The sequence below is a fragment of the Nerophis lumbriciformis genome, linkage group LG02 (genome assembly GCF_033978685.3).
Source record: "Nerophis lumbriciformis linkage group LG02, RoL_Nlum_v2.1, whole genome shotgun sequence".
NCBI lineage: Eukaryota > Metazoa > Chordata > Actinopteri > Syngnathiformes > Syngnathidae > Nerophis > Nerophis lumbriciformis.
In genome coordinates, this window is record NC_084549.2 from 30,287,501 (window position 1) to 30,301,953 (window position 14,453).

Below are 14,453 nucleotides of genomic sequence, written 5' to 3' on the forward strand. Positions count from 1 at the left end.
ACAAAAACAACTGGTTGAGCCTTTAATAACGTCTTTCCGTCTGAAATTAAATCGTGTAATCAAATAACTTCTGCACGATATTCTAATTATGAGATGCACTTTATAGGTTTAGTCACTGTAATAAACAGTACTGGGATGTGAACTACATTTCCTGTGAGTCGTAGCTGTACTGTTGACTTCCTGGACGTTTTTTGTGTGGTGCTTTTTTTTTAAAAATGTGTTAAGATTTATAAAAACACACGCTATTGGCGCTTATTTTGTATAAACTTCATCATCGCACGACTTGTTCTTCTATTTAATAAATGTTTAAATAGAAAGTTATGGATTTTTGGATTACACGTGAAGGCACCATTCGGAGGGTGACTGGTTTTCATTTCGAGAACTCGAAACCGAAACCTATGCGTGTGCTGGAGTTGACACAGCACACTCGTATGGGCGCCGACCGCCGAATAATTCGGACTCTTAAATATATTTTTTTACACATGACGATTAATTAACGATGGATGCTGACGATTACGTAGCCAAACTAAACACTTACATTCAAAGACATCATTTGAAACACCACTATGAAGACGCAGGAACTGAAGGCCCGGATCACATTAAAAAGTGAGTTGAAATAACATATTTGGGATGTATTTAAGGAGTTGTTCACTAATGAAAATTGATATTGTAAACAAAATACTTCAATGTTGTGTGTGTTCAATTGTTAAACGTTAATGCAGTGGTTGTGTGGAACATTTTTGTGTTCACAGATTTGCCATAAAAGCTGTTGTCAATGGTAAGGCCTACCTAGAAGGAGTGGGGAAAAACAAGAAGGAAGCCAAACAAAAGGCTGCCAAGCATGCTCTACAGGGCTTATTGAAAGAGGTTATTATTTAGATGGTCAATAACATCACTTTATGTGTTTATTTTTGTGGTAACATTAAATTAATGTAGATTATGTTGTATGTTGACAGACAGAGAGTGCATCAGATTCCTCTGTGGGACTGGTCCATTCTCATGATGATCATGTATCCTGGCTCCATTCTTACGGTAAAAAAATCAACATGCAGATCACCTGTCACGAGTCCACCAAAGGCACGACTTTTCAGTAAGTTACAATAATGTCCTTATAAGCTATGTTGCGCAGCGCTATAGATTACTGTTTTAGACTATATGTTTTGTATAACAGATGTAGATTTTTGGTTGGAAAGATTGAGTATCCGGATGCAACTGGGACAACAAAGAAGGAAGCTGAGGAAGAAGCTGCAAAGCTTGCTTATCTTAAGATAAATGCTTCAGTGGTAAGTAATCATGAATGGTAATCTTGTACACACATGTCTTTTACCTCCCCTACTATGCAAAAAGGGCCTTTTTTTATGTTGTTTAATCTTAGGAGATGCCACAATATGAGACACTATGCGATACATTCAGGAGCTGACTGGGACAAAAATTTAGCGCTGGACTTTTTGTTTCAGACTGGCCCGCTGCATTCCCAGAAAGCCCCAACTGTTTTACTATTTAACTTAGTGGTGTCAAAAGTATTGATACTTTGGTGCCAAAACGTAAAAAATACATCCATACCTGCCTTTTTCAGTATCGTCAGTGCTGGATACGGCAAAACACCCCCCCGCTAGCTGCATCAATTCTCGACGTCTTAGCACTGAGTTAGTGCAGAAAAATAACATGTGGTCTTAAAAAATATATCCAGTGTTTCCTGTATATTCAGTTATTCGTGGAAGACTGTCACATATGCGGATTTGGCGCTTCACTCATAACAAATTACAATGGATCTGTGGCAGTGTAGCACAACTGTAAGTGTGGCGTAACTCAGCTCGGTTTGCCAGGGCAGATGAGAGCAGAGCTCCGCCACCACAAGCCCAGGTAGTGTACCTTACCACAGCGTGAACTAAACCTCCATGAGTGTGCAATCTAACTTTTATTACTTATGTAAGTGCTAAGAAAACACAGCAAGGAGACACCCTTCCATTGTTTGGCAACTTTTTGAAGACCACTCGTTTACTTATTTCACCGGTGAGACAAAGTGTGATTCATGGTGACTCACAGTCAGTATGTGTCCATGCACTAAGTTCGTCCAATTTCTCAAATAGTTTGTCTCTAAATAAGCATTGTACAACCCATGGAAACACCTTAATCTGTTCGGTTTTTGTAAAGTCGGACTCATACGCCTGGGTAATGCGATTGAAAACCAGATCTTTCGACCGCTGTAGAGGACCCTTCGTATTGCGCATGCGCCAGTCTCAACATGCGGGATACAACCCGGAAGCAGATACCATTCAATAAAAATATAAACAATTGTAATGAAGAGGAGACTTTATTTGCTTCACAAAGTAAAAGAACATAACATTTTAAAGTGCATGGATTAGGGAAAAAAAATAGACAGATTTATTTAGGAGGGTAGCAAAGGAAATGTAAAATTGAGACTCCCAAACGAAATACGAATGAGATGAAGGAGAACCAAGCAGGTATATTAAAGGTGAATATTAAAGTGCACACAAACCTCTTCACGCTGCATTTGTACACTCCAAACAATAACTCTGTATTCCACACAACTGGCTAGATAGTCCAGAACAATAGCAACCTTCATGTGGAACAGTATCAGTCTAGGCACGAACAGTCTTTTCCTTCGGCTGTAAAACTCCTTCCATTAATCCACAGAGCCTTATCAATGAACTCTGAGACATTAGAAAATGTTGTTACCATGATTCTCCGTCTGAAAATTCCTGCGAAATAAACTCTCTGCCGCCGGTCTTTCTTTGCTGCGCACCTTCATCTGCTCCAATACATTCTTGGTAGTAGCGTCTCGTTCGTAGCGCAATATAAGATAATTTCCTGATGCTATCTGCAATTTAACATCAGCATAGCCATTACAGACGTATTATTTGTAATCTGTCCCAATATTACAGCGGACATCACGTACTACTTGTATGGGGCTGCCGAACCCTAGTGTGAGGTCATAGGTCAACCTGAAAAGCAATACATTTATCCGCGCTAAAGGGAAATGAGCCCCCCCCACTTCCATCGAGGTGATTTTTACTGTTTTATTGACATTTTCTTCGCTCTATGCAGCACTCATTTTTAGTTTCTCTTTTCACTCCATGCAGAGAATTAACAGCGAGACAGCAGGATGCGGCAACCAAACTTGATAGTTGATATTGTTACGTGATTGGCTGTTTAGTGTGTCCCTCCCATTGCTCAGAGATCACTGACTGTTTTGTTAGGTTATCGGAGCGTGAGTTCCTGTGTTCATAGAACCAACCTTGCTTCACAACTTTCTGATTCTTCTGACCAAAAAATATATATACAGTTTATCGAACGTTTTATCAAACATATTTTTTATTGATATCGATTATGTGTCTATCGCCATATATATCATACTTGCCAACCTTGAGACCTCCGATTTCGGGAGGTGGGGGGTGGGGGGCGTGGTCGGGGGTGGGGGTGGGGCGGGACGTGGTTGTGGCGGGGGCGTGATTGGGGGCGTGGTTAAGAGGGAGGAGTATATTTACAGCTAGAATTCACCAACTCGAGTATTTCATTCATATATGTATGTATGTATGTATGTATGTATGAAATACTTGACTTTCAGTGAATTCTAGCTATATATATATTTATTTATTTTATTATATATATAAATAAAATAAATACTTGAATTTCAGTGTTCATTTATTTACACATATACACACACATAACACTCATCTACTCATTGTTGTACTTGAAAGTACAATGCAATACAATTCCGGGGCAATGGCGCCTATCAAATACACAGTAATGAAAACACAGTTGTTCTACTAACTGTACTGTGTGTTATGAGAGTAGAGTATGTGTGTGTGTGGCCCTTTAATAGGTGACAGCATGTGAGGTGAAAGACGTCAGTGAGTGTGCGGGCGAGAGAAGAGAGGGAGCGGTAGCGAGTGCGGGGAGGGACTAGTTGGTTTTGTGTTGGATTGGCTGTGTGCAAGCAATCAATAAAGCAAGATTTGCAACTAATCGCTGGACTCATCATTCACCCTAAAGTCGTCCGCTGTGGAGACCCACTGCCGGGTAAGGTGAAAGGTGTTGCCTCGAGCATACATCGGCCCTGGAGAAGTGTCTCCCCTGCGCTCTTAGACTATGGTCTCGTTCTTCTGCTTCGTCTCCTTGTGTGCGCACACTGGACTCAGCTCCGCATGGAGCTGGAGGGGGCGTGGCCTCCAGCTCCGGCTGAATTCCGGGAGATTTTCGGGAGAAAATTTCTTCCGGGAGGTTTTTGGGAGAGGCGCTGAATTTCGGGAGTCTCCCGGAAAATCCGTGAGGGTTGGCAAGTATGATATATATTGATATTGTTTTATTGCCCCAGCCCTATTAGTAAGGAGGCACCACTCTACTAAAGCCATCACTATTATTTTATTTATGTCAAGACTGGAGATGAGAAACCCTCTTCTACCTCCAGTCAACAAATAGAAGACATGAGGAAAAGTATATCGGAGATTTGGTAAGCACACACTATTGGTATCATTTGGTCTGATAGCTAACAGTTTGTTAACTGATTTGATCAATATCTACCTGTTTCTTTGGTACTGCAGTGGCAAGACACACAATTTGAAGACCAAAGATGACTTTGTTGAGCCAAATTTTATCGGACGCGTCCTCTCCATCTGTCAGAGAACAAATCGCATTCCTAATTTCATCGAAATGGAGAGATGTGGCCCTCCTCATGACCTTAGGTATTGCTCATCCTGAGTATAACATCCCAATCTCTACATTAATGATGTCAAATGTTCCCTTCCTGTCAACGCAGATTTGTCTTCAAGTTAGTGATCGATGGACAACACTACCCTGCGTGTGAGGGGAAGAGTATTAAGGAAGCGAAGCAAAAGGCTGCTCAGTTGGCCTTATCTGACCTTTGTAAGGGTTTGGACAGTGAGGTATTGCTTTTTTACTGATATATTTTTTTTAAATGATGTACTGCATACAAACCAACGTTAATACGTTCTAGGTCGTTCTTCCATTTGTTAAAATTTTTAACAATTTTCCACTTCCATCCATCCATCCATCTTCTTCCGCTTATCCGAGGTCGGGTCGCGGGGGCAGCAGCCTAAGCAGGGAAGCCCAGACTTCCCTCTCCCCAGCCACTTCGTCCAGCTCCTCCCGGGGGATCCCGAAGCGTTCCCAGGCCAGCCGGGAGACATAGTCTTCCCAACGTGTCCTGGGTCTTCCCCGTGGCCTCCTACCGGTCGGACATGCCCTAAACACCTCCTTAGGGAGGCGCTCGGGTGGCATCCTGACCAGATGCCCGAACCACCTCATCTGGCTCCTCTCGATGTGGAGGAGCAGCGGCTTTACTTTGAGGCCCCCCCGGATGACAGAGCTTCTCACCCTATCTCTAAGGGAGAGCCCCGCCACCCGGCGGAGGAAACTCATTTCGGCCGCTTGTACCCATGATCTTGTCCTTTCGGTCATAACCCAAAGCTCATGACCATAGGTGAGGATGGGAACGTAGATCGACCGGTAAATTGAGAGCTTTGCCTTCCGGCTCAGCTCCTTCTTCACCACAACGGATCGATACAGCGTCCGCATTACTGAAGACGCCGCACTGATCCGCCTGTCGATCTCACGATCCACTCTTCCCTCACTCGTGAACAAGACTCCGAGGTACCTGAACTCCTCCACTTGGGGCAAGATCTCCTCCCCAACCCGGAGATGGCACTCCACCCTTTTCCGGGCGAGAACCATGGACTCGGACTTGGAGGTGCTGATTATCATCCCAGTCGCTTCACACTCAGCTGCGAACCGATCCGGTGAGAGCTGAAGATCCTGGCCAGATGAAGCCATCAGGACCAAATCATCTGCAAAAAGCAGAGACCTAATCCTGCAGCCACCAAACCGGATCCCCTCAACGCCTTGACTGCGCCTAGAAATTCTGTCCATAAAAGTTATGAACAGAATCGGTGACAAAGGGCAGCCTTGGCGGAGTCCAACCCTCACCGGAAACGTGTCCGACTTACTGCCGGCAATGCGGACCAAGCTCTGACACTGATCATACAGGGAGCGGACCGCCACAATCAGACAGTCCGAAACCCCATACTCTCTGAGCACTCCCCACAGGACTTCCCGAGGGACACGGTCGAATGCCTTCTCCAAGTCCACAAAGCACATGTAGACTGGTTGGGCAAACTCCCATGCACCCTCAAGGACCCTGCCGAGAGTATAGAGCTGGTCCACAGTTCCACGACCAGGACGAAAACCACACTGTTCCTCCTGAATCCGAGGTTCGACTATCCGGCGTAGCCTCCTCTCCAGTACACCTGAATAGACCTTACCGGGAAGGCTGAGGAGTGTGATCCCACGATAGTTAGAACACACCCTCCGGTTCCCCTTTTTAAAGAGAGGAACCACCACCCCGGTCTGCCAATCCAGAGGTACTGCCCCCGATGTCCACGCGATGCTGCAGAGTCTTGTCAACCAAGACAGCCCTACAGCATCCAGAGCCTTAAGGAACTCCGGGCGGATCTCATCCACCCCCGGGGCCTTACCACCGAGGAGCTTTTTAACTACCTCAGCAACCTCAGCCCCAGAAATAGGAGAGCCCACCACAGATTCCCCAGGCACTGCTTCCTCATAGGAAGACGTGTTGGTGGGTTTGAGGAGGTCTTCGAAGTATTCCCTCCACCGATCCACAACTTCCGCAGTCGACGTCAGCAGAACACCATCCGCACCATACACGGTGTTGGTAGTGCACTGCTTCCCCTTCCTGAGGCGGCGGATGGTGGTCCAGAATCGCTTCGAAGCCGTCCGGAAGTCGTTTTCCATGGCTTCCCCGAACTCCTCCCATGTCCGAGTTTTTGCCTCCGCGACCGCTTAAGCCGCACACCGCTTGGCCTGTCGGTACCTGTCCGCTGCCTCAGGAGTCCCATGAGCCAAAAGAACCCGATAGGACTCCTTCTTCAGCTTGACGGCATCCCTCACCGCCGGTGTCCACCAACGGGTTCTAGGATTACCGCCACGACAGGCACCAACTACCTTGCGGCCACAGCTCCAATCAGCCGCCTCGACAATAGAGGTGCGGAACATGGTCCACTCGGACTCAATGTCCAGCACCTCCCTCGTGACATGTTCAAAGTTCTTCCGGAGGTGGGAATTGAAACTCTCTCTGACAGGAGACTCTGCCAGACGTTCCCAGCAAACCCTCACAATGCGTTTGGGCCTGCCAGGTCTGTCCGGCATCCTCCCCCACCATCGCAGCCAACTCACCACCAGGTGGTGATCGGTAGAAAGCTCCGCCCCTCTCTTCACCCGAGTGTCCAAAACATGAGGCCGCAAATCCGATGACACAACTACAAAGTCGATCATAGAACTGCGGCCTAGGGTGTCCTGGTGCCAAGTGCACATATGGACACCCTTATGCTTGAACATGGTGTTCGTTATGGACAATCCGTGACGGGCACAAAAGTCCAATAACAAAACACCACTTGGGTTCAGATCCGGGCGGCCATTCTTCCCAATCACGCCTCTCCAGGTTTCACTGTCGTTGCCAATATGAGCGGTGAAGTCCCCCAGTAGAACGAGGGAATCACCCGGGGGAGCACTCTCAAGTACTCCCTCGAGTGAATCCAAAAAGGGTGGGTACTCTGAGCTGCTGCTTGGCGCGTAAGCGCAAACAACAGTCAGGACCCGTCCCCCCCACCCGAAGGCGGAGGGAAGCTACCCTCTCGTCCACCGGGTTGAACTCCAACATGCAGGCTCTGAGCCGGGGGGCAACAAGAATTGCCACCCCAGCCCGTCGCCTCTCACTGCTGGCAACGCCAGAGTGGAAGAGAGTCCAGCCCCTCTCGAGAGAACTGGTTCCAGAGCCCTTGCTGTGCGTCGAGGTGAGTCCGACTATATCCAACCGGAACTTCTCTACCTCGCGCACTAGCTCAGGCTCCTTCCCCCCCAGCGAGGTGACGTTCCACGTCCCAAGAGCTAGCTTCTGTAGCCGAGGATCGGACCGCCAAGTGCCCTACCTTCGGCTACCGCCCAGCTCACATTGCACCCGACCTCTATGGCCCCTGCTATGGGTGGTGAGCCCATTGGAGGGGGGACCCACGTTGCCTCTTCGGGCTGTGCCCGGCCGGGCCCCATGGGGACAGGCCCGGCCACCAGGCGCTCGCCATCGTGCCCCAACTCCGGGCCTGGCTCCGGAGGGGGGCCCCGGTGACCCGCGTCCGGGCGAGGGAAATCTGAGTCTCGGTTCTTGCATTTCCATAGAAGTCTTCGAGCTGCTCTTTGTCTGATCCCTCACCTAGGACCTGTTTGTCTTGGGAGACCCTACCAGGGGGCATGGAAGCCCCCGGACAACATAGCTCCTAGGATCATTGGGACACGCAAACTCCTCTACCACGTTAAGGTGGCAGCTCAGAGAGGATTTTCCACTTCATTATTAAAATTAATGTTTTAGGTTTTATAGTACAATGTTGTAAAATGATCTGAATAAATATTCCCCCTTTTGTGTTAGCCGCTAAAGTTAGACAGTTAATTCTACCTATACTGTACATTACTTCATAAACATGAACAAGTTTCTGCAAATATTCTATTATATCATATGGGAAAACTGAAGAAAATACGCTTTGATACATTGTAAAGTAGGGATGTGGCGAATAGTATCAGACGATTTCCATAAAAATGTATGTGATTTCGATTGCCATTTAAGGATTTTCAATGCTGATCACAAACACTGATCCCCTCTGGCTGATACATATTTATTTTTAGTGCCACAGTTGAAAAGCTAGCATGTAATTATGTGTCTCCATACACAGTGTGGAGCTGCTAAACATGTTACACACCGAGAACAAGACAGGAGTAGTCATGCTAACTGCTAAACTAACCGCTAAGTGAGTCTTTCTTAAAGAGTGGGGTGGGCCCCAGTGCAATGGCAGGGTGTGGGGGATGTGACCTCGGGGAACATGATTTTTTTGCCATATCAAAACAATAAGAAGCAAATGTAGCACTTCGCTTTACTGTAATGATGATGGGAGATGAGGAAATACTGTATTGTGTCCTTTAATGTTATAATGTATTGTACAATGTTATGCAGAGGTATGGTTATAACAATTTTATAGACACATTTGACTATTTATAGTCATGGTGGAGAGTGAGGGGGTTTAAAATATTTTCTTCTTTTAAAGTGGTGTGAAAGAGAAAATATTAGAGAAGCACTGCGCTAAGCTAACTTAAAACAGCTCCAAGAAATAAGTGCTTTGTAAACTTGAAGAAGTGTAGACGGAACCATGTTGCTGCAGAAAGTAAGCAGCTATTAACAGGATATTAACAAGTAGATTGATAAGAGAGAGGATAATATAACAGCAACTGTTGGTGTGGAGGCACTGTCATAGTCAGTAGTACACGACATGTAAGAGGATGTTGGATCGATTCATAAATTGGTGATGTCGATACCAAGGGTAATATCCATATATGAGCAACACTGAAGTGATTAGATCAATATTTTTACAGCTGAGATAGGATCCAGCACCCCCCGCTACCCTGAAAGGGACAAGTGGTAGAAAATGGATGGATGGAATTTGTTGTTGTTGTTAATGTTGATGAACTCAAGTGTTCTCATTTTTGTAAGGTATTATAAGTGGCGGATGTGTGATGAATGTGCAGATGCTCACTGGGGTGAGTTTTTCCTTGCCCGTATGTGGGCTTTGTACCGAGGATGTCGTTGTGGCTTGTGCAGCCCTTTGAGACACTTGTGATTTAGGGCTATATAAAGATTGATTGATTGATTGATTGATGCTCCCCTCCTGGGAGGTGAGTCTCTTTTACATTAGGACTAAACACAGCTGACTTTGTGGTGCACCCCTTTTCATAAGGGTGACACGGTGTCAGGTATGATTCCGTGGTTATCCTCATATCCAACATCACAACTCTGCCATCCACTGGTCGCCTTCTGTGGCAGCATCACAAAAAAACTGACATGCAAATCGTTGTGGTGTGTGGCGTGGCATCATGCATGATGAAAGTATTTTTTTCAATTTTTGTCAGTTTCCAAACAGTGTGACCAAAAGAGTGTTTTGAGGTTGCACTGCATTCAACTGGTCACCCACTGCATCATGAATCATCCAATCTGTAATGTAACACATCGGCATGCTTCGGTATTAGACGTATAAGCTCGCGAGCTACGGCAAGAGATAAGCTAGTTGTTATGTCGCACCCCAATTGCGTTTTGACTTTGTAATGCACAACACAATGCGATAGGTCAACCTGAAAAGCAATACATTTATCCGTGCTAAAAGGAAATAAGGCCCCCCCACTTCCATCAAGGTCATTTTTCCTGTTTTATCGACATTTTTTGCTCTATGCAGCACTCATTTTTAGTTTCTCTTCTCACTCCATGCATAGAATCAACAGCGAGACAGCAGGATGCGGCAACCAAACTTGACAGTTGATATTGTTACGTGATTGGCTGTTTAGTGTGTCCCTCCCATTGCTCAGAGATCACTTACTGTTTTGTTAGGTTATCGGAGCTTGAGTTCCTGTGTTCATAGAACCAACCTTGCTTCACAACTTTCTGATTCTTCCGACCAAAAAATATTTACATAGTATATCAAACGTTTTATCAAACATATTTTTTATTGATATCGATTATGTGTCTATCGCCATATATATTGATATTGTTTTATTGCCCTAGCCCTATTAGTAAGGAGGCACCACTCTAATAAAGCCATCACTATTATTTTATTTATGTCAAGACTGGAGATGAGAAACCCTCTTCTACCTCCAGTCAACAAATGGAAGACATGAAGAAAAGTATATCAGAGATCTGGTAAGCACACACTATTGGTATTATTTGGTTTGATAGCCAACATACACAGTTTGTTAACTGATTTGATCAATATCTACCTGTTTCTTTGGTACTGCAGTGACAAGACACACAATTTGAAGGTCGAAGATGACTTTGTTGAGCCAAATTTTATTGGACGCATCCTCTCCATCTGTCAGAGAACAAATCGCGTTCCTAATTTCATCGAAATGGAGAGAAGTGGCCCTTCTCATGACCCTAGGTATTGCTCATCCTGAGTATAACGTCCCAATCTCTACATTAATGATGTCAAATGTTCCCTTCCTGTCAACGCAGATTTGTCTACAAGTTAGTGATCGGTGATCAACACTATTCTGCGTGTGAGGGGAAGAGTATTAAGGAAGCCAAGCAAAAGGTTGCTCGGTTGGCCTTATCTGAACTTCAAAAGGGTTTGGACAGTGAGGTATTGCTTTTTTACTGATATATTTTTTTAAATGATGTACTGCATACAAACCAACGTTAATACATTCTAGGTCGTGCTTCCATTTGTTAAAATTTAAAAAAATGTTCCACTTCATTATTAAAAGTAATGTTTTAGGTTTTATAGTACAATGTTGTAAAATGAACTGAATAAATATTCTCTCTGCCATCAACTGGTCGCCCTCTGTGGCAGCATCACAAAAAAACTGACATGCAAATCGTTGTGGTGTGTGGCGTGGCATCATGCATGATGAAAGTATTTTTTTTAATTTTTGTCAGTTTCCAAACAGTGGGACCAAAAGAGTGTTTTGAGGTTGCAAAGTAATCATCTGGTCATCCACTCCATCATGAATCACATCGGCATGCTTTGGTATTAGACGTATAAGCAAGTAATTTATTTATTTATTAGCCTTTATTTAACCAGGTAAAATCCCATTGAGATCAAATATCTCTTTTCCAAGGGAGACCTAGCCAAGAGGGCAGCAGCAAGGTTACATTAAAAACAGTAAACAAATACATAAAACATCACATTTACAACATTAAAACTTGCTCACATGACACATGTGCATACAGACAAGGTAGACTGCAATCCTTTCACAGAAGCTTTAAACTCATTCAACGTAACTAGGGTTTGAAGTTTAATGTTCGATTGTAGGTTATTCCAAGCCTTCGGTGCTGAAAACCTAAATGCTTTCTTGCCCAGTTCAGTTCTTACTTTGGGGACGACAAATTGCAGAACATTCATTGAACGAAGATTGTGACTTCCTTGTTTCTTTGTTAAAAGACAAGACAGATAAGATGGAGTGATACCCAGAATGGTTTTGTAGATAAAAACATACCAATGATTGAGGCGTCGAGCACATAAAGATGTCCAGTTAACCATTGAGTATAACACACAATGGTGAGTAAGGGGAGCGCAGTTGGTGATGAATCTCAGTGGCCCGTGGTACACACTATCCAGCTTGTGGAGACAAGCAGCAGTAGCATTCATGTACAACACATCTCCATAGTCAATAACAGGTAAAAAGGTTGTTTCCACCAATTTCTGTTTCACAGTAAAAGAAAAGCAAGACTTGTTTCTATAATAAAATCCCAGTAAAAGTTTCAGTTTTTTTACAACATACTGAATGTGCTCCTTAAAACTGAAGTGGTCATCAATTAAAAATCCTAAATATTTAAAAGCAGATACTAACATAATTTGTTGCCCATTTCTTGTTCAAATGTTCTCACACAGTGATGATCTTACAGTTTTTGATGTGGTAAAGAGCATACACTTTGTTTTCTCTGCATTTAAAACCAGTTGAAGATAGCAAAGTTGTTCTTGTACTCTGTCAAATGCATGTTTTAGATATTTAAAAGCCTCAGCAAGAGTGGGTGCTGTGCAGTATATGACAGTATCATCAGCATAGAAATGGAAAGTTGAGTTCGGAATATTCTGTCCAAGATTATTTATGTAAATAGTGAATAATAAGGGGCCCAACACAGAACCTTGAGGGACACCCTTTTTCACTTGCAGTACGTCCGAGGAGGAACCTTCTATCTGAACAGCCTGAGTTCTACTTGTGCGGGAATTTGCAAACCATCCAACTGCTTGCTGAGAAAAACCAATAGCTGAAAGACGTTTGATTAAAATGACATGATCAACAGTATCAAATGCCTTTGAAAAGTCAATAAAGAGGGACAGACAGCACTGCTTCTTGTCAAGAGCTTCAGTTACATCATTTATAAACTTCCTAGCAGCAGTAACAGTACTGTGATTTCTACGAAAACCTGACTGAAATGGTGACAGAATAAAATTGGTGTCCAAAAAGTCTTTTATCTGTTCACTGATAAGGGATTCAAGCACTTTTGCCAGAACAGAGAGTTTAGAGATCGGTCTGTAATTATTTAGATTACTAGGGTCACCTCCTTTTAATAGGGGGATTACAAGGGCAGATTTCCAATCCAAAGGGATTTCATTTGAAATTAGAGTAAGGTTAAAAATGTGAGTCAGTGGTTCAGCTATAATTTCAGCTGCTAACTTTAAAAAGAGCGACTCCAACTTATCTGAGCCAGCTGGCTTTCTAGGTTTAAGTTGTTTTAGAGCCCTCGTGACCTCTGTTGTGGTAAAGGGCGTAAAGTTAAAAACCTGGGTATTTTCAACGGTTCTTTCCGGAGTTAGCGGAGCTTCAGTAGAGTTGTCAGAATTGTAGAGAAAACCAGAGGAAATAAAATGATTATTAAAATGACTACCCATTTCTCTTCTGTCACTTACTCTGACACCATCAACAAGTATACTAGGTGGGAGATTGACTGAATTACAGCAGCCGGACAAAGATTTGATGATTTTCCAAAACTTCTTTGGGTGTTTGAGATTTTCAGTTGTTGTGGAGAAATAAAATTCTGATTTGACTTTCCGAAGGAGAGAGGTAAATTGATTTCTTAATTGTCTAAAATTCAACCAATCTGCTTCTAACCCTGACTTGCGTGCCCTGGCCCAAGCAGCATTACGCTCATGCAATAAATCTGACAGGTCCGATGTAAACCACTGATTGTCACGTCCTTTAACCCTACATTTTCTAAAAGGGGCATGTTTGTTCACTATACTCAAGAAGTTTTCGTGAAAATATTTCCAAGCCAGTTCAACATTATCAAAAAGAGCAATTCTATCCCAATTAAAAAGATGCAAGTCATGTAAAAAAGCTTGCGTCTCAAATAATTTCATATTACGTTTTTCAACAAGACGAGGCTTGCTTTTAGGAATCCTTGTGTCTCGCACTACTGCAATCACACAATGATCACTCACATCATTAGGGAAAACACCAGATGCAACAAATTTAAAGGGCGTATTTGTTAGAATTAAGTCAATGAGTGTAGCTTTTTGAGGGCATTTAGGATTAGGTCTTGTAGCTGAGTTAATTAATTGTGTTAAATTTAGAGATTCACACTGTGCTTTCAAAGAGTCAGACACAGATGTGAGCCAGTCCCAGTTCAAATCACCAACCATCACTATTTCATTGTATTTCAGTTGAGACAGAAGCTTCACAAGAGTAGATAGGGAATTACTAGGGGCAGATGGAGACCTATAACACCCCACTACCATTATGTGGTGATTTCTAGCTAATTCAATTTCAAGTGCTAACAGTTCAAGTTCTTTACTTACTGATTCAGAGAGCACTAATTTAACATCAAACCTCTGCTTAATATATATGGCCACTCCACCACCTTTTCT

The 14,453-nt window shown here is 43.7% G+C and overlaps 1 protein-coding gene across 2 annotated transcripts in view; it reads left to right on the forward strand.

Moving 5' to 3' along the window:
* Positions 1-372: 372 nt before the first annotated feature.
* eif2ak2 (eukaryotic translation initiation factor 2-alpha kinase 2) overlaps positions 373-14,453 on the forward strand; it is a 28,885-nt gene continuing 14,804 nt past the window's right edge. For both annotated transcript variants that reach the window (XM_061960605.1, XM_061960611.1), the window contains exons 1-10: positions 373-606; positions 753-867; positions 957-1,090; positions 1,172-1,283; positions 4,401-4,474; positions 4,566-4,706; positions 4,781-4,907; positions 10,713-10,786; positions 10,884-11,024; positions 11,099-11,225. In XM_061960605.1, the coding sequence (XP_061816589.1) occupies positions 500-606; positions 753-867; positions 957-1,090; positions 1,172-1,283; positions 4,401-4,474; positions 4,566-4,706; positions 4,781-4,907; positions 10,713-10,786; positions 10,884-11,024; positions 11,099-11,225 (1,152 nt within the window). In that variant the 5' untranslated portion in view covers positions 373-499. The remainder of the gene's footprint in view (positions 607-752; positions 868-956; positions 1,091-1,171; positions 1,284-4,400; positions 4,475-4,565; positions 4,707-4,780; positions 4,908-10,712; positions 10,787-10,883; positions 11,025-11,098; positions 11,226-14,453) is intronic.